We start from the raw sequence: 23,975 nt of genomic DNA, 5'->3' as shown, positions 1-23,975 counted from the left end.
GCCTGGGGAGCCGGGGGGCGCGGGGGCACGGGCACAGCACGCTCGCGCTGGCCAGCGCCTTCGGGGCGGCACTGGCCGGGCACGTACCCTCCGCAGGACGGACATCCTCGTGAGCCGTGTGCCTAACACCTTTCCCACCATGCACTGGGAAGCAGCAGGGGGCAGAGAGAGAGAGGGCCGGTTACCGTTCAGCCTGCCACGGCGCTCCGGGGCCTCGGCCGTCCACGTGGGCGCAGAGGAGCGGCGGGAGGCTCGCCGGGGCGGCGCGAGGGTGCCTGGGAGCGCCGGGCCCCGCCCTGCGTTTGGGGCCGGCAGGGGAGCCCTGAAGGCTGAAGCCCCTGGAGGGCGGCCCCCTCTGCGGACCTGAGCCACGGGGAACGGGGTGGCGGGACGCGCCCTCGCCCGGGGCCTCCGGGGAACGTGCGGGGAAGCGGTGCCGGGCGCTCCCGCGTGAGCTGCCGCCCTGCCGGTGCCTGGGGCGAGGCTCCAGCCCCGAGGCGGCACGTGCCGCGCCGCCCCCTCGCCTGGCCGCTGGAAGCAAAGCCGGAGCTGCCAGGGCTTTCCGGGGAGCAAAGCGGGCCTGCAGCACTCCTGGGACGGGAGGGGGCAGCCGTGCCCCCATCCAGGGCCTGGGCCAGCCTGTTTGGCCCCCGCAGAGCCGCAGCCCACCCAAAAGGGGATGGCAGGGCTGCCACTCGGGCCATGCCTCTTGGTCGCTGCCAGACCGGCTGTGCCCCGGGCAGGGGCGCGAGGAGCCGGGGCCCCGTGCGCAGCGTCCCCGGCCCCATCGCTGCCCCGCGGGCAGCAGGAGGAAGGAGCCCTCCAGGGCGTCGGACCCTGCCTGGCCCCCGGCCAGCCCTCGCCAGCCTCGCCTGGGGATGTTGGCACTGCTCCGGTGACTGGCCATGTGCCCTGCCTGGGCCAGGGCCCCGGGGGCTGCAGCCCCCCGCCAGGGAGGCTTCCTGGGGCTGAGCAGACCCCTCCCCGGACACGCAAGGCGGCTGCGCACGCCCCCCTGTACGGCCCGCTTCTTCGTCCGAGCGCGGCTCACGCAGTCCCCGTGCCGAGGGCGGCCCCCCAGGGCCCGGAGTCCCAGCTGCCCCCCCCCGGCCAGCCCCCACCTTGCGCCGTCTGCGTCTGCACGAAGGTCTTGATGAGCGTGTCGGTGGTCTGCGTGTAGAGGGACAGGGCGTAGCGCAGCGACTGCAGGTCCGCACTCTTCTCCAGGAAGGCCTTCTTCAGGCCGTTTCCGCCAGCGTGGAAGTATTGCTGCGGGGGCGAGAGGCAGCTGGGGCACCCTCTGGAGCGTCCCAGAAGCACCCGGGATGCGGGTGGGGGGCCGGGACCCCTCTCCTGTCCCTCCCGGATGAAGGCCCTGCCCGAACGCCCCGGCCCCTGCCTCCCTTTAGCAGCCTCCCCGCAGACTCTCTGCCACCTCCTGCTGCCCCCGGGTGACGCCGGAGCTTGGTGGGAGGGAAAGCGGCTGGCTGCAGCCTCTGGCTGGCGCTCCGGGGGGGGGGGCTGCGGGGAGAGGCCCCTCCCCTGGCCAAGGGGCATCCTCCGCACTTCTGTTCACGGATAGAATCACCACCTTCTCGTGGACTGAACTGGGGGCGAGAAGGATGGCGTCTCCGCAGGATTTGTTCAGCAGCGACGTGTGCCGAGCGCGCTTCAGCTGTTCTGAACGCCGGGGCGCCTACGTGCTGCCAGGGCGCTTCCCGCCTGGCCTCCTGCAGGGGTGGCCTCCGCGTGCGCCCGGGGGGCCACCCGCTCACCTTGATCGTGTCCAGCGACAGCTCCAGCACGGCGCACTGCTTCGGGGTGAGGCTCCGCGTCTCCTCCCGGACCATGTGGTCCTGAAAGAGAAGCCGCCGTGAGCACGACGTGGGGCAGGCGGCAGGTGGGGCACCTGGCCGGGGCTCGCGGCAGTGACGGAGGCAAGGCACGGGGGACTCGAGGCGGGGTTGGGGGCATCGGGGCACAGCGTGGCTGCGAGAAGCGTGCGGAGGGTGGGAGCACAAGCGGCTGTGACCAGAGGCAGCCCGGAGGGTGTGCAAGAGCCACGGAACGGGGGGGGGGTGCATCCCCTCAGCTAGAACGATGCCCAGATCCAGACGCCTCCAGGAAGAGAGGCAGGACGGGCGTGCCGATCGGTGCCAGTCCTGCCACGCTGCCTGCCGGGAAGCGACCAGGCCGGCCCTGCTGACCTCATCGCTCTGGGCCGGGCAGCTGGCCGGGCGCCTCTCTGCGCACGATGGGAGAGCGCTGCGCACAGGCAGCCCCTGCCCAGCAGCACAGGCGCCGCAACTCGGGAGGGTCCGGGTGTCGCTTGGCACGCGGGGGCTCACCGCCCCCCAGAGCATTCCGGGGCTCCGGGGCACCTTCCCCCACGGCCACCGCCCTAGCCCGAACCCTAACCCTCGGCAGGCACTGCGGCCACCCTGGGCGGTGCTGGGGTGGGTGCTTGCGCAAATCCTACCCCACGCCTGGCACGTGGGACAGACCGATGAACGGCTGCAGTCCGCCTCCCCTGCCCCGCGGATGTGACCTGGAGGCCGTTTCCGACGGCAGCGCCGGGCACAAGGGCGCTCTGAATCCAGCTAACGTGTGGTGCGGCTCCCTCGGTGCAGCACGGCCTGAAGCAGTGGCGCCCCCCGGCTCCTCGCCCGGCCTCCCCGAGCGACTCGCCCCCTCCCCTCCGTCCCGCGCCCCCTCCCGTCAGCGGCACTCCAGGCCGAACTACCGTGCATGTGCGGGATGGTTTCCCCGGGCCCGGGAAACGCCTGCATGGCAGCAAGGGACCCCGTGCAACCCCAGGGAGCCATGCGCTGCAGCGGGGAGTGCGCCAGGGATCGGGCCCCCTGTGCTGGCCGTGCGCCTCAGCGTGCCAGCCGAGGCTCCTCCGTTCTGCAGGCACAAGGCCTGGGCAGCGGGAAGGTGGCCAGGCGGGCCTGCATGCCCTGCCTGAGGGCCGCGGGGCGAAACGGCGCCCGTCCCACAGGGCCCTGCTGGCTCCCCCTCGCCCTCAGGCCCTTGCGCAGGTCCATGTGGCCCCGGGGACTTGGGGCGGGGCGTGTCAGCACGCAAACGGCGTCCACGTGCAAGTCTGGACGATGGAGGACGTGCTGAACCCAGGAAAGGGCCACGGGGGGCCGAGACGCAGCCCATGAGGGCGCCATCCCGACCAGAAGAGGGGCCTGCTGAGAGGCCGGTCCCGTCAAGGCGCCTTGGTGGTGCCCCCAGATCCAAGCTTTGCCATGGCAAGTTAGCGCCCATCTGGCGTGTGGTGCCCACTTCTGGCACCACAGCGGAAGAAAGAGGCGGACGAGCTGGGAAGGGATCAGAGGAGGGCCGCCAGGAGGAGCCGGGGATGAGAAACAAGGCCTGTGAGGAGATGGAAAGAGCGGGGCGTGTTCAGCCTGGAGAAGGGAAGGCTGCGGGGAGAGCGGGAGGCACTCCAAACAGCTGCCACAGAGGAGGGCCGGGTGGCCCCTCGGCCTCCCCAGAGCGCAGGGCACAGAACAATGGGCTCCAGCAGAAGGAAGCCCGATTCTGCTTTCATCAGGAAAAATTTCCGGACCGTTCGAGCAGGACAGCCATGGAACCGATGGCCCAGGGAGGCGGGGGGCTCGCCCACACGGGAGGCCGTCGGGATGCAGCGGGCCCTCCGTCAGAGGGGATGCCTGAACCAGGAGTCCGGCACTGAGCGGGGGTGGCCCCGGTGGCCCCGGCCCTTCCAGCTCCGCTCCTCTGTCTGAGCCCCCACGTCCAGGCAGGCTGGGCTCAGCGAGCTCCTTTCCCCGCCGAGCCCAGGATGGGGGGCCAGCGCTCCCGCGGGGGGGAAACCTGGCTCAGGCAGGCGTGTGCTGGCGCTTCTGGAGCGTGTGACGAGGGGACTGCTCGGAGCACGGCTGCTGGGCCCATCTCTCACTGGCACCGAGCGCGCCACGGGTGCCCTTCCCGAGAGCCATCACGGCGTGTCACACGCCCGCCCGTCTGTTAATCCAAAGCAGCTTGCCGGCTTGGCAGCACGGGTGCTGGTGGTGGCTGTGGGCCTGAGCCAGCGCCCTGCCCCACTGGGCCCAGCGCAGCTCGCACAGACCGGCAGCAAAGGTTCTCCGGGGCCGCAGACCGTGCCTTTTCAGCCCTGCCCAGAGAAGCTGTAGGGAGCTGAGCGGGCGCGTCTGCACGAGCGAGCAAAGGGAGTGCGGGGGGGGGGGGGGCCCCCCCCTTTCAGGGTCGGCCTGGCACAGTGGTGGGGCGCGGGAGGGGGTCCCAGAGCTCCTCAGGATCCCTGGTCTGTGCCCCTGCGCGGCACGCGGTTTGCGGTGCGGCCACCGGACCCAGATTGCGCTGGTCCCTCTTGGCTATCAAGCCGTGGCCGGGAAGCCGAGCACACCCAAGGCGGTGCGAGTCCCGGGCACGTGCCCGGCCCTGTGGGCAGGCCGGGAAGGGCTCCTGCCCGGCCGCTGGTGAGCGGCTGCCAGCCAGAGCAGATGTGCCTGGAGTCAGCAGCACAACGGCCTTCCACCCGCCAGCGGCGCTCGCAGAACACGCGAGGGCTGCCACTGGTGAGCCCCTGCAGCCGCGCCGGGCGCATCCCGCCAGTGCCTAAAGAACGCCACGAGCCACCGGGGGGTCTGGGCACAATTCGAGCGCTGGCACTGGCACTGGCTGCCAACACTCGAGTGGCTTCGCTGCGAAGGTGGCCCTGCTCGTGCCCCGAGCGCCGGCTCCACCAGAAGGTGGCCCCTTCCCCAGGGCTCCCGGGTGCCGGTTTTCCACAGCCGGATCCCGGGAGCCCCGCCACGGGATCCACCGCCTCCCGCTCTTGGCACTCTGCACCTGCCCCGCAGCACCACAGGGAGGGCTCCTTGGGCGTGTGGGCATCGCTGTCCTGGCCCGATGGGTTTCCGCAGCCAAGTGGCCGGCACTGATGGCCGGGGGAGCCGGGCCCTGATCCCGGCCCGGCCTGCACACAGAAGACGGCGGCTCAAACACATTTGCTACGGTTGCGACAGACACGGCACCGAAAGCGAACATGGGCACACTGCGGCAAACACCACAGACACAGGCGGGGGGGGCAGGTGGGCTGCGTGCGCTGGTGCTGCGTTCCCGGTGCTGATACCCATACCTTCAGCTTGGATAAATGTCCCAGTTCTTTGGCGGCACTGAAAATCAGCTGGGTCCCCTAAGGAGGGAGGCGCAGGGGAGGCAGAAAGACAGAAGGGAAAAGGTTACCTGCAAGGCGCGAGCGGCCGAAGCGCCCCAGGGGTCCGGCCGCCAAAGACTTTGCAGGGACGGCCATGCGGCTCCCGCCCCGCACACTTTCAAGGAGAAAAAAGCAGCGCCAAAGGGAGCCGTGCAGAAATGAGATCGATCACAGCAGCAGCGGCAGCTTTCAGGGCTGCCACAGAAGTAGCAAGGAAACGTAACGGCCGCCTCGAAGCCAGCGAGGGGCCAGACGAAAGACGCTGCCGCGAGACGGCAAGCGGCCCGTGGGGCTCGGCTTGGTGGCCTCGGGCTTCCCTGCAGCCTGAAAGGGGCTTTTTGTGGCCTGATACAGAGCAAAGCTCCCCCCCCCCGTGAGCACCACCTGCTCGGCGGGGGCCGCTGTGGGCTCACGTGGGCCCCAAACGCTGCTGGACTCGGGCTCCGCAGGGGGCGAGGGGGCTGATCCAGGGAGCCCCCTGAACGTGGCGGACTCGCTAGGCTGGACACACTCCGGGAGCAGTGGACAGGGAGCGCCTCGAGCTGCCTCCGCTCCAAAGTGCTCGGCACTCGGCTCGCTGGCCCGCCCGCGGCTCCTGCGGCTGCCGGGAAGCACACCGGGGCTCCTCCTCTGGGCGTGGGGGCAGCTGCGGGGGGGGCGCATTTATCGCCCTGAGCCGAGACATGTCTGTGGGCGCCGGCAGCTCCCACTCTGCCCTGGGGCCTGCATGCGGGCAGCCGGGGCCCCCATGGGCACCCTTGACCCACGGCCCGCGGCCAGACCGCACCCACCACAAGCCGTCCGTGGTCTAAGGTGGGGGGGAGCCTCCGCCGGGGGGACGCTCCCCACGTTGCGGGTCTGGCACTGAGCAAGGAGCATGCTGGGAGATCCCCTTGCTGGATCAGGCCCGGGCCCCGCCTGCTCTGGCACTCTGCCCCCCAAGGGCCGGCCGGCTGAAGCGCCCAAAGGCTGGCCAGGGCCAGGCGCAGCTGCGATCCCGGGAAGAAGGCAGGCAGCGGTCCCTGGAGGACGTGGACGGGAAGGGAGAAGGGGCGGGCGGGGGCTCCCTGCCTGCAGGAAGCGTCGTGCCGCACAGCCGCCCTGCTCCACCTGCCTGGACCGCGGGGACGGCCGGGATGCGCCACCCTGGTGTGCCCAAGCCAAATCTAGGCTGCAGGGTGGGGGCTGGACGGCCAGCGATGGGGCTGCGCCAGCAGGTGCAGATGCGGGGGGCCTGGACTCGAATGGGCCGGGGCCGGGGCGGGGCAGGCGGGCCTCCCTGCCCCCTGGGGCGCCTCGTCCCTGGCCACGCCTCAGCCTGCCCCTTGCCAGGCCCACGGCCCTTGCTGGCCCCCACCGGCAGGAGCAAGTGCCTCCCCAGGCAGGGTTTGCGGTGCCACAAGCCTGGCCGGAAAAGGCCCCCTCCCCATGCCGAGCCCACGAGAGAGAGAAGGTGCTGGGGGAGCGAGGGGCCCATGTCCCACGGCGCCTCTCGCTTGCATTCAGGGGCTGGGGTGGGGGAGTCCACCTGCCTGTCCCTGCCCACCACTCAGCCCGCCTTCTGGAGGGGCTGCTACCGGCCTGCCCGGCCCAACCCGGCCCAGAGGAGCCCCCTCCCCAGAGCTGTGGCCCTCAGGAACAGGGCGGAGGGCGCATCCCCAGGACTCGCAGGAAGGAAGCCGGCCAGGAAGGGCCCCAGCGCGGGAGGGGAGGCTGCGCTGGGGCAGCCGCCACACCAGCTCCTTGCGGCGGGACGGTCCCTGTGGCTGCCCCGGCAGGTGCCGAGGCCAAGGGCCCCTCTGGGCCACGGTGGCTCATGGACGCTTCCTGGGCCCTTCCCCGTCCGCCGTCGCTTCCACTGGAGACGGGGTGGGGGCCACAGCCGGTCTGTGGGGGCCCTTTTGAGGGGAGCACCTGGGCCGGCCGCCTGCCCGAGCCGCTCACCCCGTCCCTGGGGGGGGAGCTCCAGCCAGCCCTGCCCAACCATGAAGCGCGTTCAAGGAAGAGGGGACCCCGGCCCCACGCACCCCGTGCCGGAGCATCCCCAGAGGAGCCGACCCTCCCGGACGCTTCCCGGGCCCCCCCTCAGCCTCAGGAGCATTTTCGGGGGGGGAGGCACCCCCACGGGCTCCCAGGAGCGAGACAAGGCTCTTGCCGCTGCCATGGGGCAGACCCGGCGCACCGGCTGGTCAGCGGCCCGGCCCGGCCTGGCCCAGCCCGCGCCCCGCGCCCCACGGGCGGCTGCGGCGGTTACGCACCGTATGGTCCGAGAGGGGTGGCAGCACGATGATCCGCTCCAGCGAGTTCATGACCACCCGCCAGAGGTCCTTCAGCACCCGCTTGAGCACCGTCTTCTCACACACGTCGGCGAAGAGCGTCAGGCTGCGGGGCGAGCGGCCGGCCCCATCAGCATGGCCTTGCCGCCGGGGTGGGGGGCGGGCCGCCAGGCGAGCCTTGCTGGGCCACATGGCCTGCCTGCCGTGCCCCGGCGGCCCCCCGGCCCCCGGCCGCCCTCCCACCAGGGGCTCCTCTGCCCCGGCGTGTCTCCTTACTTGCCGTCCAGGAAGTCCATCAGGGGCCGGAGGACGTTGTCCGCGTCTTGCGCCACGGCGTTCGGGGGGGCGTTTCCCGCCCCTTTCACCTGGCACAGGATGTCGGACATCTGCCGGACACACTCCTCGATCCGGGCCTGGAAGCTGGAGGGCAGCCGGGGCCGCGCATCAGCCCTCCGCGTGACCTCCGCGACCAGGCCCCCCGCCCGGGCACATCGATGCCGCCAGCCCCCTTCCCTGCCATCGACCGCCCCCAAGCAGGAAGGCGCATTTTGCACCGTGCGTTTAGGGCCTTGTCGCATTTTATCGCCGGCCTGGACTGCCGCAAGAGCCCTGGCTATTCAGGAGTGGGGGAATGCGAGGAAGGGGGAGGCAGGATGAGGGGCCCCGCACGACAACTCGAGCGGCGTCTCTGCAGGACGGAAGCGTCACCTTGGCTGCAAAGGGCGCTGGCCCCCGAGGGACCCGTGTGTTTCAGAGGCCCAAGCAGGCCTCCGTGGCCCCCAAGTCACGCCCTCAGGCTGGGCCCCAATCCGGGAGAAGCAGCCCTGGCCCACCCATGCCCGTGCCGATGTGGCGGCTCTGAGGGGAAGCCAAGCACCCTTGGCGGGTCCGTGGCGGAGGGCCGTGGACGGCTGCTCCGGCCACTCATCCTTGGGGCCGGCCTGGCCACGGCTCTGCTCCTCCCGTTCCGAGGACCGTCCCCTTCCCGACGGCGCAGGGCAGGGGGCGCGGGGCCGTGCATGTCGCCAGCTGCTGGGCTGACCGCGGAGCTGCCAGCCTGCGAGCCGACTTCGCGCAGTCTCCTGGGTTCTGCTAGAATGGAAGGGGCGCTCGGCCCACGAGCAGAAGCCCAGCGCCCGGGTGGCACGACCCCAGGAGGCGACCGCTGCCCTGGGCTGCTCTCGCGGCCCAGAGCGCACCCCCGTTGTGCTGGGGGAGCATTGCGGGGGTCCTCATTCCTCGCTTGCCCAATTGCCCTGCACACGAGGACGGGAGGGCAGCGTCCGGTGCCAGAGGGTCTGGGGTTCTCGCGACGCCGAGTCAGGCAAGAGGGGATGTGCCCTCCCAGGAGGGGGCCCCCCGCACCCACCTGTCCCCAAACATGGCGCTGAGCTCGTCCAGGACGCTGTTGAGCTTCACCTGCAGCTCCTTGAGGGCGTCGCTGGCCTCGGCGTCCAACTGCGGGCAGAGCGAGGGCAGAGGTGAGGCGAGGGGCCGCGGTGCTGTGGCAGGGGCTGCCGGGGGCCCTCCACCCACGCATCTGCTTGGCCCAGGGGCCAGAGGATGCCCGCCCAGTACAGTCAGGTGGCCCCAGGAGCTCGCCTGCTACGCCCCCCCCGCCCACTCAGGCCCCCCTCCCCCTGCCCTGCCCTGGGAGCCCGCAAAGAGCCCAGAACGCCGGGCTCACTCTCTGGAGCCAAAATGGGGACCTGCGGGGGCTGGGCTGCCCTTCGCACCCTCCCACTGCTGCATGGGCCACATGCCCCCCACGCCCCCCACGCTGCCCGTGCCCCCGCGCCGGATGCCGGGGCCTGGGGCTTTCTCGGCGGCCCCGTGGAGAGGATTCCTCCTTGTGATGCTGCGGGGGCGAGGGGGGGGGGCATCAGGGAGCTGCAAGCGTGTGCTTGCTCAGCACATCCCGGTGCTCTGACAACCTGCTGGGGACCCCGGCCAGAGGACGCCCTGGCCCCGCTGCTTCTTCACGGCTCGACTGGGGGTGCTCCTGCTGGGTCAGCCCCAAGGGCTACAAACCAGCTGCCCACGGGGTCCCCCAAGCGGGGGGGGGGGGTGCAACCCCCGCAGGCTCCTCAGCGGCTGGCCAAATGAGGGCGCGGCAGAGCTGGGAAAGCCGGAGGGCCACCGGGTCCACCCCGTGCGCAGGGCAGGACACCAGAGATGCTGCCCCATTCAGGTGACCGTCTAGTGGCTCTCTGAGTGTCCCCAGTGAGGAGAGCCCCCCACTTCCCCAGGCAAGCATGCAGAGAGTGCATGGAGGTCGAGTCTTGGTGGCCACCGTGTGGTTGCGCACGTTCCTGCTCTGAGCACGGGAGAAAATCGCGGCCACCCGAGCAGGCAGCCTAAGGCAGCTGGAGCAGGCAGCGCGACAGGCACTCAGGTCTCCGCAGCAGGACTGGCGGCTACCAGCGTGAGGGACGAGCCGAAGCGGCGGGAAAGGATGCAAGCGCACGGACAGCGGCCCCCCCACGGCTCCCTGCAGCCCCCCGCTTTGGCCACAGCGGCTGCCTCCATGGCCCCCCCTCCAAGGTCCTCTCCCCAGCGGACGCACGCCCCTGGGCTCTGGCCCACCTCTGTGCCCCCAGGCCTCCCATCCAAAAGGGGCGGAAAGGCGGCAGGGCGCGGGGGAGGGCTCCCCTCGCGCAACGGCTGCAGACCCCAGACGCGGCACGTGGCCGGGCCGGGCCTGGCAAGCCAGCATCCAGGGCCTCCGTCCCCGGCCACGTGGCCGTCCCTGCGGCCCTTCCTCATCTGCCAGAAAGACCCCCCAGCTGGCACGGGGGCCGCTCCGGGGCGTGGGGGCCTGCTAGTCCCTGCTGGGTCCACACGGCCCAGCAACGCACGGCGGGGCCGGGCCACGGCAGGGCTGCCTGCAGCCACGACCGAGCCCCGGGTTCAGCCCAGCCTGTGCACTCGGCCGGGGAGCCAGGCTGGGGACTCGCAAGCCCCACCGCCCCCACGGCCAGCCTGCGGACGCCTGGAAAGCAGCGTTGGCGCTCCCCACACACCGCAGAGGAGGAGCCGTTGTCGGGGGCTCGGGAAGGGCCGGGCAAGGGCGGGGGGGGGACGATGCCCAGGGCAAGGAGAGCCGCAAGCCTCTAGCCACTGGCTCAGCGGCTAAACCGGAGCCGAAGGTCTCGCTCACTAGCCAAGCCACCGAGCAGCACCCGGGTTGTGCTGCATCTGCCGGGGTAAGGCCTATTCCAGCAGGGCGGAAAAGCCGCAGCGGGGGTGCCGCGGGGGCGCCACGAAGCCACGGCGAGGCAGCGGGCGGGGGCAGCTGCGCAGGGGGGCTCGGGCCACCGGCTGCAGGCCTGCCCGGGGGCTGCCCGCCCCTCCGCCTCCTCTGCAGGCTGCTGGCTCAGCCCCCGCCGCTTCCCGGCACGGTGCCGGCGGCCGCAGTGACCCTGCCCCGGGGCGCCCCCGCTGGGCACTGGGGCCGCGGCCTGGGGGCTACGGGGACAGCTGGGGGGAAGCGCCGCAAGGCCAAAGGAGAGCAAAACGGGCGCTAACTGCTCTGGGGCCCTTCTCCTCAGGACCCGTCTCCTCTTCTCCATCCTCAGTCTTGAAAAGCAAGGGAGACAGATAGACAGACAGACAGACAGACAGACAGATTAGACCCAGGAGCCCGGCAGCAGCTTCCCACCGGATCAGCGGAAGGGCGAAGTCCCGCCTCGCTCGCAGGCCGGCCGCAGCTCTGCTCGGACGGGGGCAGGCCAGGCGGATACCCCACCGTGGCCCCCAAGCGAGGAGGCCGCTGCCCTGCTAAGCCCCCGCTCGGGGGTCGCTGCGGGAAGACGACCTCGGCCGCAGCCCGCCCCCCGCCTGCTCTCACGTGCAGCAGGGGCGTCTCGCTGGCGCTGACCGCCGCGCGAACGGCCGAGCTCTTCTGGAAGGGCGCGCTTGGGGGCACGCTCTGCAAGGGGGCGCTCCTGTGCCCCGGCTCAGGGCCCTTCCTCCCCCACTGCCCACCGCCCCACACCCGCCCCAGGGCCCTGAGCCCTCTGGCCCGCGGTCCACGCAGCCCACTCCCCAACTAGCTGAACAGGCAGTGCTGGCGGCGGCCAGGAAGACGTGGTCACGCCTCCGGCACAGGGGCCGGCGTGCACATGCCGTGCAACAGGGGCCCCGATCGCGGGGCAGGGGGCTGCTGGCCCCACCCCCACTGCGCTCTTACCTCCTTTGCACCCATGGCCTCGAACATCTTCTCCAGCTGCACCCTGAGCTGCTGGATGTTGTTCATCAGGATGCAGGGCTGGGCGGGGAGAAGGGCAGGGTCTGGTCACCGGGCACGCTCTCCTTCCCCTCTCCGTGGGGGGCGCTGCACATGGGGCGGCAGCCTCAGTGGGGCGAGGCCAGGAGCCCCGTCATCTTCAGCGACCGCCCCCATGGAAGGGGCAGGCAGAGCACCCGGACCATCCACTGGGGGGAGCCCCCCTCTGCGGGGTGCCGGGGCCTCTGCCGAGCCCGCCGGAGCAGGGGCCGCTCCGGAGGCGGCCCAGGCCGGCCAAGACGGGGGCAGGCACCTTCCCCGCTCGCCCCCGGGAAGCCACAGCCCGGGGCCGAGGCCGGCCGGGACACTCACCACCTTCTCCTTGGCGCAGGAGGCCTGGAAGTCCCGGCAGACGATGTCGGCGTACCGCATCAGCACCTTCCCGATGGTCTGCGAGCAGAGCAGCCACCTCAGCCGCCCTCACGCGGGCCGGAGGCAGAGGGCGGCCCCGAGGCCTCGCCGGGAGCCCCGGCCGGCCCGCCCACCCGCCGGCCCCCCGGCCATTACCTTGGCAAAGCGCCGCATGTAGCAGGCCACGATGGCCGGGTCGGGGCACTCCAGCTTCTTGATGATCTCAAAGCTCTGGTTGAGCTGGGTGAAGACGTCCACCACCGAGCAGGAAAAGAGCGCGTGCTCAGAGGTCTGCTGGAACTGCCGGCGAAGGGGCAGGGGTCACCCGGGAGCGCCCGGTCTCTGCCCGCGGCCGCGCAGGAGGGCTCGGGGCCACCGACCCCACCATTTCCCGTCCCTGTCGCCGAGGCCTGCCAGGGGCAGTCGCTCTGGTGGATCGGGGCCCGGCGACCGTCCTGGTGTGCAGCATACACTCCACCTCTGAGCGAGCGCATGCGTGGCCGTTCTCCACTCTGCACTGAGCACCACCCCGTGCTGCAGCCCCCGTGCCTCAAATGCCCCCACTGCCTGGGGGGCCGGGGTCGAGCCCAGTGCCAGCTCCGAGCCGGTCCCGACGTTGCTCGGGACGCTGCGGCCTCCACGGGCAGGGGCGCCCCGGCGGGGCCTTGGCACTCTTCGCGCTCGGTGAAATGCCGTCACCAGCTCACCAGCGGCCGACCTGCACAGGCCACGCACTGCCTTTCGCGTGCCCGGCACCAGCAGCCGGCCCGCTGCGGGGAGAGCCAGGGCCAGGGGAGCGAGGGCCGCGGAAGCCAGTCGGGGCGCGGGGAGAGGCCAGCACGGCCCTGCCCTCCGTGACCGAGGGCCCGAGTGGAGCAGGGGCCAAGCGGGCGGGCCGGGGGCCGGGCGGCTGGTGGCAGGGCCATTGCTCACGAGACCCTGGCTGCAACGCCGGGCAGGTCCGACAAGCTGAGCTGCCACAGCTTCCCTGGGGGGCCGAGAGGCTCGTCCCGCGTCGCTGCACGTGCTGGGAAGACGCCCCCGCCCCAGGGCCGCTGGGCGGGCGCCGGGGCGGGCAGCCCCCACCTACCCCGTCCTTCTTGTCCCTCTGCAGGGCGCCGTGCAGGAACTCCAGGGACACGGCCTCGTTCTCATCCAGCCACTGCATCACGAACTGCTCGAACCAGCTGCGCGGGGAGCAGGAGAGGCACCGCTTGGCTGGCTGCCTGGCGGGACACGGGCGCCTGCAGAGCTCACCACTCCGGAACCGGCGGGGCGGCCGGCAGCGCCACCCACTGGGCGCTGCATCCCTCCCGGGCCCTTGAGCACTTCCCTCAGCAGCCAAAGCTCGCCGCGCGAGGCGCTCCTTCTCACCCATTGCAAGCCACAGTTCCCCGTGCCCTCCGCTCGGCTCGGCTCTCCCGCTTCCTCGCTCGCCCCCTTCGCACATCCGCCCGGCTGTGCCGCCCACGCCCCTGCCCTGCGCCTCCTCCAGCCGCCCTCCCTGCTCCCCTCCTCGGCACCCCCGGCCTTCCCCGCGACCCTCCGGCAACTGCGCCCGGGCACGGCCACGGGGCCCGGCTCCTCAGCCGCGTCGCCCGGGCATCACCTGGCTTTGCGGGCCGCGCGCTGCCGGCAGGGAGGCGGTGGGCCGCCTTTGGATGGACGGCACTGTTTCGAGCGACCCTCCCGGAGGACGCCACAGGGCCCGCCGGGGGTGCGCAAAGCCAAGCTCTGAAGCCAGGGCGGGAAGCGCCTCAGTCGTCCCTGCGGCCTCTGCGACGGCCAAGACGGTCGCGGCACAGCCTGCCTGGACGCCCAGCGTGAGCTCGCGGGGGGAGCCGCCAGTAGCCACCGTGTGGGCCGGCCTGACAACGGCCCGGTGGGCAAAGCTCAGCCGGGAGCTGGCCGGGAGGTGCCTCTCCTCCCGTGTCACTTCCCCGAGGGGCACGGCCGGCGGCGGGCATGGCCGGGCCGAGAAGGCCCTGGGGCCACGGCCTCTGAAGAGATGCCCAGCTGCCAGGCCGCGGGGGAGCGCCCGGGCTGCCTTTGCACAGCTGGTCTTCCCCAGGTGCCTCTAGCCACTTTTAATGTTTTCTGCTTCTGCTGCTAAGCTGCATGGAGGGTTTATTGCATTTCAGCCTGTGGTTTCTGCGAGCAGTTCCACGCTGCTCCGGGGGCTTCCACCGACGATGAAGGGGCATCGCGACGCGCGTGGTCTGGGCTGGCCCACCTCCTCTCTTTGCAGCCCTCTCCAGCCCCCCCCCCCCCCACATGCAGCAAAGGGGCAGGCTGCTGGGAATGGCACCCACAACCCCCGGCACCCGAGCCTTTCTTTCCAGACCCCCGGAGGGCCTGGGGCGTCCCGCTCTCCGCACTGCGGGCTCAGCGGCAAAGCAGGCCGGGGGCACAGCCCAAGTTCCCGGCAGGACCAAGCCACGGGGCCCGCCTGGCAGGGGGTCCAGGGCCCGTGCCCACTGCGAGGAAGAGCGTTCCCTTGAGGCGGCCGCTGCGACGTGCTCGCCACCGAGGTGGGAGAGGCCACGGGCAGCCCAGCGCCATCGCCGTGCTCTGAGGCCCGACTCTTCACAAACAGCCGAGTTCATAGCAACGGCGCTAATTATGGGCTGCTTAAATTTGCAAGGAACGTGAGAGACGGCTGCGGGGGGAGTGCAAGCCCAGGGCACGCTGGGAAGCCTGAAACAGCGCTTCACGCTCCGGAATGGAAGTGCTCGGGGTGCCCAGGGCGGGAGGCCACAGCCACCGGCCGGTCCCCCGTTCTGCGTGGTAGCAGGCCGGGGGGCTTCGGCACACAGTGCTGGAAGGCGGAAAGAAACCCTTGCCCACGTGTGGCCGGCCGGCCGGGGGATAGAGGCAGCCACGCCGGGCTACGAGACGCCCGCTTCCTGCGGCACCAGGGGCCACGGGCTGGACCTCCGCTGCCTCTTCTGCAGCAGCAAGAGCAGGCAGGACCGGCCGCCTCACTCCCTGCCTGGCACGGGGGAAACGGTGCCCAGACCACGGCCTCGTGCCCCAAGGAAGGGCTGGAAGGCTGGCCCGGCCCCACGGCCTGGAAAGGTCTGTGAGAAATGGGAAATGACTGCTCCACAGCAGGAAGGTGAAAACTGAAGCAAGGATGAAATGAAGGGCTGGGGAAGGCCACCGAGACCTCTTAAGGCCAAAGGGCCCGGGGACAGAACCACGGGGAGGCTTGTAGCAAAAACAATCGTGCTTCTTACAGCAAAGTCCTGGCGAACACAAGGGGGTGAGGTGGGGGGCAGCGGTAAAACCGTCCCCTTTTGTGGAAGGGAGCAGGAAGTGGACGGCCTCTTACAACTGGCCGTAAGGAGCTCGGAGGAAGGCTGTTCTCCCATCTCATCCTCCCATCAAGCGAGAGGCTACAAGGCCAAGCCAGCCTGTTGATCTTTTAGAAGGTAGTGCGCACACTTAATAGGTTCATGAACAGTAACTGACACCCCTCTCATGGGTAATGGGCTCATTAGCATGAACGGGGGACGTATGAGCGGGAGGGGGAGCATATCAAGGAGTGCTATGATGGAGGCGGATGGAGAAGACCGTGGCCTCTTAGTGACCCAGCCAGTGGGAGAAGAGAGGCAGGGTCTGCGAGCCGGGAAAGGGAATGCAAGGCAAGGCCTTGTGTGCAGACGGCGCGCTGCCGGTGCGGCGGGCGCCCGCTCTTGCAAGGACGTATTAAAGTGTTACTGCTTGGTACTTTGCCTCCCGTATCGCCACTGCTTGGGATCTAATTTCATCCCGAACGGGGCGGCCCCAGGCGCGGCCCCCACCAGCAGCACACGCCAGCGCCTCGTGCAAGCGCCTGTGCCCACGGGAGCAGGGCCCGGCGGGTGGCACCGAGCGCGGGGCCCACACGGACACTTTCCGCAGGGAGCTGCTCCCAGAGGAGGGGGCCTCTTGCTCCAACCTGCCTCCGCGAGTGCCCCCCCCCGCCGTTCCGACAGGGATGCCGACAGGAAGGGGGGCCAGCGGAGCAGGGGCCAGGGCCGGGAATCCGCTGCGCAGCACGCCAGGAAAGCCCCGCCGGGACGCGGGGGGCAGGGGGCCCGAGGACGGGGGTGCTGGGCACTCACGCGGGGTACTCGGGCACCGTCCCCTTGAAGGCTGGCAGGCCGCAGACGTACTCGTTGTACAGCCACTTCACCTTGAAGTGCAGGTTCATGTAGTCGGCGCTCTTGCACAGCCGGTGCTTCTCGTGCTCTGCAGGAAACGGGGGGGGGGGGGGAATGACCCTGTCAGGGCGAGCAGCCCCGTCCGGAGAGGCCCCCTCCGCACACGAGCGCCTCCGCCCCGCAGGGCTGCACGGCCAGAGGCGCCACACGCCAAGCCCACAGAAGCTCGGCTGGCCGCGATCCGACTCCCGGTGACGGACCGGCCGGAAGGGGCCTGGAGCTGCCTTTCACCCGGCACTTCAAAAACGGAGCAGACGGTTGCGGGATGTTGTGGCAGCCGTTTCTTGTGGCTCGGGCCTTCCTGCTCCTGAGACGACCCGCATCTCCTACGTGAGAGGAGGCAGCGGCGGGCGGCGGATCCCAGGCATGGCGTGGCTGCGGCACCCCTGCCTCCCCTCGGCCGGCCACGCAGAGGAGGGAGGGTGGTCTGGGGGGGGGGCTGTCCGTGCCCCCGTGCCCGGCCCCTCAGACGTCCCAGGCGTCCCATGGCCTGGCCCCACGTGAGGGCAGGGGCTGAGCCAGGGCGCGGGAGCAGCCCTGCCAACGCGGAGCAGGCCCAGCTCCAGCCCCTGCAGGGACGGGGGGGCCCCGAGGATGCCGGGGCCCCTCCTGCAGCTCCATCCCAAGAACGGCAAGGAGGAAATGCAAACAGGCCACCAGGTCTGGGCGGCCCCCCCCAGCCCGGAGCAGCCGGCCTCCACCTGCGCCCCGCAGGACTCACCTGCAGCCCCAGCAGGCGGCACGAGCCCCGCGCAAAAACCCACCATGCCCCTCTCCCCACTTTTTTGCCTAAAATCTGTGCCCCTTCTCTCCGCACAATCCAGAGCTAGAAAACGGCAGCGAGGCCGGCAGACCCCGCCCACAAGTCCCGGCCCCCAACGGACGCCCGGGGGCTGCCGCCCAGCCCCACTCCCCCTGCCCTGCTCCACCCTGCCCCACCCCGCCGGGGCACGACTGGCCCTCAGCACAAAGGGGGCCGCTCTTCGCCAGAACGCTGTCCGAGGGCCCAGATGCCGCCGGGGCCCAACGCTACCCCCCCGCCAAATGAGCTCAGGAAGGGGCAGGACCCCTTGGCAGCCCCCCAGGCCCTCGCTGGGCTCCGGCCAGGCCCGGAGGGGCTGCGCTCCGGCAGTGCGGGGCCCCGGGACTCGGGGCCGTGGCTGGTTCCCGTTTCCAGTCACGATTCCAAAGACACAACCGTGTGACCCCCCAGCATGGCCGGAAAGAGCTGGGACCACCCGGAACCACAGCCCTGCAGGGCGGCCCCCGCCCCGTCCCTCTCGCAGCTGGGGCAGGGGCACCGCACCGGTTGCCTCCCGGGGGCAGAGCTGGGTCATGGAGAGGAGGTGGGGGCTGTGTGGGGGGCGCCCAGTTGCCCCCTCCTTCCCGAATGGCACCCCCTCCCCACTACGTGGCGGGAGCCCCCTCCCGAGAGCGGCAGACCCTGCCAGGGCCAAGCCGGGGCTTTGATGCAGTGAGAACGGTCCCTTCCCCCTCTGACAGGGACTGAAGCAGCCGGGAGCAACTCTGCGGCCCAGAAATCCTCGGGGGCCGCTTGTTTTGGCAGCTATTTCCAGGGCTGTCCTGAGACCCCTGAAAGGCAAAGCTGAAAGGGGGCCCGTGGGAAGCAGAGGGCGAGCGCTGCCGTGCCCCCACTGGACAAAACCAGGATTTTCGCTGTCCTCGAGGAGGACAAGGGCAAGCAATGCGGACGCTTCTGGGAAGCGGGGAGCCCCCGACAGCCAGCTCCCAGAGCGCAGCGGCTTCGAAAGGGAGGACAGAGTCCCGGCCCGGGGGCCACGCAGCTCCCCGCAGCGCAGGACATCCTCTGCTCACGCCACGGCTTCTCTGGGCCGTGAGTCAAGCTGGCGCCCAGGCCCACGGCTCCAGCCAGGCAACGTGGGGGAAGAGGGGCGCCTCTGACCCGTGGGACTGGGGAGCAGGCTGGGGGGTCACCCGAGTGGTCGCGCGGCAGACTGGACGGGAAAAGAGGGGGCGTTTCCAAAAGAGGCTCCTCAGGTAGTGCCTGCGCTGGCACCGGAGGGCGCGCGGTCCCGGGGGTCTTCGGCTGCTCGGACGTCCACGCCGGGCCCGCCTCACAGCTCTCAGGACAGGGACGGCGTCTCCGGACGACCCACGGCTCTTCCCGCGGCTGGCTGAGGAAAAGCGCGGCCCGAAGTGCTGCAAGGCGAGCGCGAGGGCGAGCCGGGAGGGGGCCGCTAGCCGGGGGCAAGCTGCGCGCGAGACGGTGGGCTGCAGGGGAGCCGCGAAGCAGGGTGGCGGGCGGCTCTGGCACCCGAGCCGGGCGGCCGGCAGCCGGGAGGCTTGGGAGCGCGGAAGCAGGGCCTACGGGCGCAGACGGCCGCCTGGGATCTCCGACTACCTGGCCGAGGGCGCGTGGCTACTGCGGAACCGGGAGCCAGGAAGCGAGAGCGGGCGGCGGAGGAGGCTCTTACCGCCATAGAAGAAGACCATGCGGATGCGGAAGACGGGCGGCCCTTCTGGCAGGAGAGAGAGGCGGGTGAGCCCCGGAGCGCTGCCCGCGACGCCCAACACGGTGGAGCGGCTCAGGGGGCCCCTTGCTGCCCCCCCGGAGCCTGCCTGCCTGCCTGCCTGCCTTGTCGCTCGAGGGGACACCTCCTGGAGGGGCTTCCCTGAAAGGCCCTGCCAGCCACTGGGCGGCCTCAGGCGCCTCCTGCAAAGGGGGAGCTGGCACGCTCCTCGGGGGGCTGGCCACACACAGACCCGTTTTCGTGCTCCAGACCCACTGCAAAGGTCCCTCGGTCCCTCCCCCTCCCACGAAAGGGGCCAGCTCAAGCGTGGGGTGGGTGCTGAGGCCATGCTGAGACCTGGCCATCTCACGACGCCTATCCCCCTCGCTCTCTGGGGCGCCGACACCTCAGAGGTGGCGACAGGGGATGCGGGGCTGAGCCGGGGGGAGCGGGCAGCAAGCACCAGGCATGCCGGTGGGGGGCACTCACGGGGGATGCGGCTGCGCTCCCAAGCGGGGCCGGCGATGCAAACAGCACCCCGGCCCACGCGCCTGCCTGGAGAGGGGCCCCGGGGGCTGGCATGCCGGCCAGCCACGGCTGCTTCCAAAGGCGGATTCACCCCTCGACTGCTGCTGGGCTGCTCGCCCCTCCAGGGCCCTTTCTGAAGCCGGCCAAGGCGCGGCGCATAAGCGCATGACTCCCCAGGCTGAGCACGACTCCAGCGGAGGGGAGGGGAGGGGAGGGGAGGGGAGGGGAGGGGAGGGGGGTCCTTGCCCCTCTGGCCGCTGGGGGAGTGGTTGGCGACGCACCCGGGCCCAGCGGAGGAGGGTCTCTTACCGCGTGGGGCCTTGCGCGAGCTCATGTGATCCAGAACTTAAAGAGGCGACCGAGGCAGCAAACAAAAAGCAAGCACAGAGGCCGTTAGGGGCGCAGGCGGAGCCCCATCCCGGGGGGGGGGGAGGGCGGGCTCCTCCGGCGGGCAGGCTGGGCGGTCCCACGCCAACCACGCTGCCCTGGTCCAGGTGCCGCCAAACAGGAGCGCGATGGCGCCCCGCAGCCCCGGCAGAGACTAGAGCGAAGGGCCCGAAGCGACACCCGGAGACCCGTGCCGGGCAGCCACTACCCCCCGCAGATCGGAGAATCTCCGTTTTGAGCGCAGGACAGAGGTGGCAGCCGATCTGAGAGGAAAAGAGGGGGCAGCAAGACCAGCTCCATCCCCCGCAACTGGAACAGGGCATCCTGCAGCCGCCCCCGCCCCCAGGACCACAGGCAGCAGGAAGCTTTGGAGGGCTTCTCCAGGGACGCTTGGAGAGGAGCCGGGCGGGGGGCATGCCCAGCACCGGGGCTCGTGGCCACGTCCGCGTCGGCCGCCTGTTCTGCGCCCTTCCTGCCACTGCTTCGCTTTCGTTGGAAAATTCTTCCAAGATGCCCGAATCGTTCTGATCCCTTACACCGGCCGGGAACTGTGAACGCCCGCCCAGCCCGGCCCCAGGCTGGGCCTTGGTGCAGACCAGCGCAAAGCCCTTTGCGACCAGGCAGCCCATCCTCCTCAGCTCCTGGGGTCTGGAGCAATGGTCCCCGTGCTGCAGCAGACCCACGACAGGGCAGGCGGCAGACCCACGACTCCCCACGGGCCTTCTCCCCCGCCCCGAAGGAACAGAGTTCCCTTCTGCTAGTGAACAGACTGGCTCTTCCGTTTTGTGCTCAGAAAGAGGCAGCTGCTGGGCTGTGGCCGCAGAATGAATATCGACAGATCGATAAAGAGGCCAAATCCACGTACAGAGGCGGCGGAGGGCCGACTGGACTGAGCCCGCCACACATGGCCTTGCAGGGCACTGCGAACCACGGCTGGGAGCAGACACGCCACCACCCAAGGGTCCCGGAACTCAGAGTGCCCTGTCTGTGATGCCCCCTGCAGAAAGGGCCCGGCACGGGTCCCGGAAGGATTCCCGGAAGGGGCTGCTTCCACCCTGCGCAGCGGCAGGAGGGCAGGCGGAGGCCAGAGGCACGGGAAGGGGCAGCCGCTGGGCGGCATGGCAGGCGGCAGGGACTCTCTCCCCACGGTTCCATCCACACGACACGTCCCGCCCGTCGGAAAGCAGCAAGCTGACGGACGGCCCACGGAAGCTCTGCTGCACCACGCCACTGGAGATGCCGGAACCATGGCACCTTCGGGCCGCTTGGGGGCTTGGCGGAGCTTCCCGGGAACGCCCCCCTAGCTCCGTGCCAGCGACGTCGGCAGCCGCTGCCAAGCGGCTCCATCCCACAGAACGCCGAGCGGTGGGAACGCCACTGCAGCCATGGGAAGCAGCGGGTGCCTTTACCTTCCATGGCGTACTTCATGTCCTGAGCAAAGAGGTTCCACATGACTTCGGCGCTGACCTTCCCGACCGCGAGTTCCTGAGGAAACCTGCAGGAAGCAGGGCCGAGGGGTCAGGCTCTGGGGGACTGCCGTTCCGTCCAACACGTGCGCCCACCCCGGGAAGCGACGGCCTGGGAGCGGCAGCAGGGCCCTTTGCTACGGATGGGCCGGGCGGGATGCCTGACGCTTCGGGGATTGTCAAGACCTGGCAACTGACACCCAAGAAGGCAGAAGGCCTCCCCCCGGCAGGCACGGCGGGGGCTGGATCACCATGGGCGCCACCGGAAAGAGCCGGGAGGGGCGCTCTGGGCAGCCTTCCGGGCTCGTCAGCCTCCTCCCCTCTCGCTGCAAGTGGACCTCACCATGCACTCGGGGCTGGACGGCACTCGGGGGGCGGGGGGGCACCTCGTGCATGCGCATGCAGGAGCAAGAGGCCCCGGCGGGGCGAGGAGAGGAGCCGCTCTCACCCCACTGGCAGCTGCGCGTCTGGCCCCGGGTTCTAGCCGCCCGCAGGCCGCCTCCTCCACCACAAGGCCTTGGCTTGCTTTTTAACGGCCAGACAGGACGAGAAACAGACAGACAGACAGACAGACAGGCAGACAGACGGACGGCACTATGAATGCCCTGCACGAGGACACAGCGAAGAAGACAGACGAGGGCATCCGGCAGGCGCGCGGAGCCCCCCGTGAGCCGGGGGCCGGCTGCCCAGGGGGCTTCTTACTGGTTCAGGACGGGGGCGTAGGAGTTCTTGTCCTCCTCGACGATGGAGACGATCAGGGTGATGAGCTTGGGCCAGAAGTCCAGGTTCTTGATGCTGGGGCCCTGCTCCTCCGGGGCCACTTCCGGCGCCTTGTTCTGGGGCGAGAGGGAGCCTGAGGTGGAGGCCCCGGCTGCTGGCCCAGACCTGCCGCGAGTGCCCACCCACAGAAAACCTCCGTTGCCGCGGGGCGGGGAGGGGGCCTGGGCCCTTGGCCCCTGCTCCGACCTGCCTCTCCTCCCTCCTCCCCGCCAGCATCCGGCACGGCCGGGTGCCGGTGCTGTGCGCGCTACCGCTCCTCGAGCAGAAGGGGAACTTGGGGTCGGGCCCCAGGATTCCCTGACCTGGGCCCGGCGGAGACTGGCATGCCGACGGGAGCCGGCCCACCCGCCCGCCGGCCCCTCGTGAGGCACTCACGGGGTCTGCCTGGTATTCGCGACTGTACAGCTCCTGGCAATTGTTGAAGATGTACTCGTAGGTCGAGTTGAGGCAGGCCTTGACGCAGTCCTTCACCACCTGGCTGGCCCGGGGGGGGCTCTGCAGCTCCTGCACCTGAAAGGCGGGCAAGCGGGTGGGGCCAGTGGGCCGCGCATCATGGGGCCGGGTCTCCCCGCTGGGCTGCCCCCCACCCCGTCTCGGGGCGCCTCGCGCTCCACAGAGACTCTGCTGCCTCGCAGGCCTGCTCTCCTCCCGGCGTCTCCCAGGTGCACCGGCGGATGGATGCGGCCAAGGCGGCCCAGAGTGCCCCCCCAGCACACCCCGCCTTGTCTGGTGCCGAGTCCAGCAAAGGAGGGCACACTCTGGCAGAGGAAGGCCCGGCCCAGCGGATTCCAGCAGCAAGGGCCCGGCTCTCAGCCCGAGGGCACGGAGGGCCCTCACTGGCCTGAGGATGCTGGGCTGCGCGGCTGACCCGACCGGCACCGTGCCAGGCGGCCGCGTCCATGCCCCGGGGAGGGTCGCTCGTGGCCCTGACGAGAGAGTGGCATCACAGCCGGAGCACGCCTGCCCACTTCCCTAGCAGCTGGGGGTGTCGCAGGCACTTCCAGCTCCCGGCTGCGGCTGTCCCATCCCTGGGGAGGTCGGGGCCCCCCTGCCACAGCAGAGGCCGGTCCCAGCAGCTCCCTGGTGGCACTTCGGCTGCCGGCTTCCCTTCCTCGTTGCCCGGGAAAAGGCGGCCGCCTGCCTGCAACCGTCGTTCTTCGCGCGGCCAGCTGTGCGTCCACACCTGTGGGCACTGTGCGCATGCATGGAGCGCTTCAGGAAGATCTCAGAGCTGATGGATGCTCCCCGGGTGGGAGCCCACCCCCCGGGCGCGCCCAGCGTGTGGGGAGGGCTCCCACAGAGGCCCCAGTTCTGACCAGCAGGGCCCCCATCGAGCGCCTCTCATTACGCGGCATTGCCAAGCCTGTGTCTGGGGAAAGGCGGCGCTGGCAGGGGTGGCGGGTGGGTTGTGTGAATGCGCAGGTGACCGATCAGCTCTGGAGTCTCCCCAAGGCTGCTCCAAGCGCACCTGCTGAGCCCAAAGGTGCGGATGCACAGAGCCCGGGAAGAACAGCGGCCTGGCCCGGCCCGGCCCGGCCCGGGGGCAGCGTGGGAGGGGGCTGCCAAATGGCCCTGCCGACAACCGGGGATCCCACCCAGTTGCTTCAGGGCCTTCAAGTGACCCTCTGGAGGAAGCAACGCTGGCAGCCCAACTGCGGGGGGGGGGAGCCCCACAAAACTTTGCTCTGGGCTTCTTCAACACGCTACATGCCCTTGGGCACCTGGCCTGACACCCACCTGGCAGCACAGGTGTGGGTGCGGCAAGGGCCAAATAACCCTCTCTACGCGGACAGAACAGCTTGGCCTGCCTGTCCCCCCGCCCCACGACGGAGCCCCAACCATGATGGCTGTTGGAAGACCTTCCGCGGCTTTGCTGTCAGCCAGAAAAGGCACTTGGTAATCCGCTTCTGCTGCGGATGCTGTGCTTCTCTTTGCAAAATAATTGCTTTCTTCCGCTACTTAATTTTCTTCTCAGGGATGCCCCCCC

At 70.6% G+C, this 23,975-nt stretch overlaps 1 protein-coding gene across 1 annotated transcript in view; it reads right to left on the bottom strand.

Annotated features, from left to right (window-relative positions):
* Positions 1-23,975, bottom strand: part of UNC13B (unc-13 homolog B) — a 121,123-nt gene that overhangs the window by 2,778 nt on the left and 94,370 nt on the right. The window contains exons 31-44 of the mRNA XM_044443872.1: positions 22,364-22,498; positions 21,911-22,044; positions 21,152-21,237; positions 16,237-16,363; positions 13,218-13,314; positions 12,284-12,427; positions 12,089-12,166; positions 11,681-11,758; positions 8,858-8,946; positions 7,765-7,908; positions 7,471-7,594; positions 5,135-5,191; positions 1,776-1,856; positions 1,122-1,269 (exon numbers count right to left, since the gene is read on the bottom strand). Of these exons, the coding sequence (XP_044299807.1) occupies positions 1,122-1,269; positions 1,776-1,856; positions 5,135-5,191; positions 7,471-7,594; positions 7,765-7,908; positions 8,858-8,946; positions 11,681-11,758; positions 12,089-12,166; positions 12,284-12,427; positions 13,218-13,314; positions 16,237-16,363; positions 21,152-21,237; positions 21,911-22,044; positions 22,364-22,498 (1,522 nt within the window). The remainder of the gene's footprint in view (positions 1-1,121; positions 1,270-1,775; positions 1,857-5,134; positions 5,192-7,470; positions 7,595-7,764; positions 7,909-8,857; positions 8,947-11,680; positions 11,759-12,088; positions 12,167-12,283; positions 12,428-13,217; positions 13,315-16,236; positions 16,364-21,151; positions 21,238-21,910; positions 22,045-22,363; positions 22,499-23,975) is intronic.

Source organism: Varanus komodoensis, unplaced genomic scaffold (genome assembly GCF_004798865.1).
Source record: "Varanus komodoensis strain SLA01 unplaced genomic scaffold, ASM479886v1 scaffold43, whole genome shotgun sequence".
Classification (NCBI taxonomy): Eukaryota; Metazoa; Chordata; class Lepidosauria; order Squamata; family Varanidae; genus Varanus; species Varanus komodoensis.
Note: the sequence above shows the minus strand (reverse complement) of the source record. Positions and strands in the feature narration are given on the sequence as shown.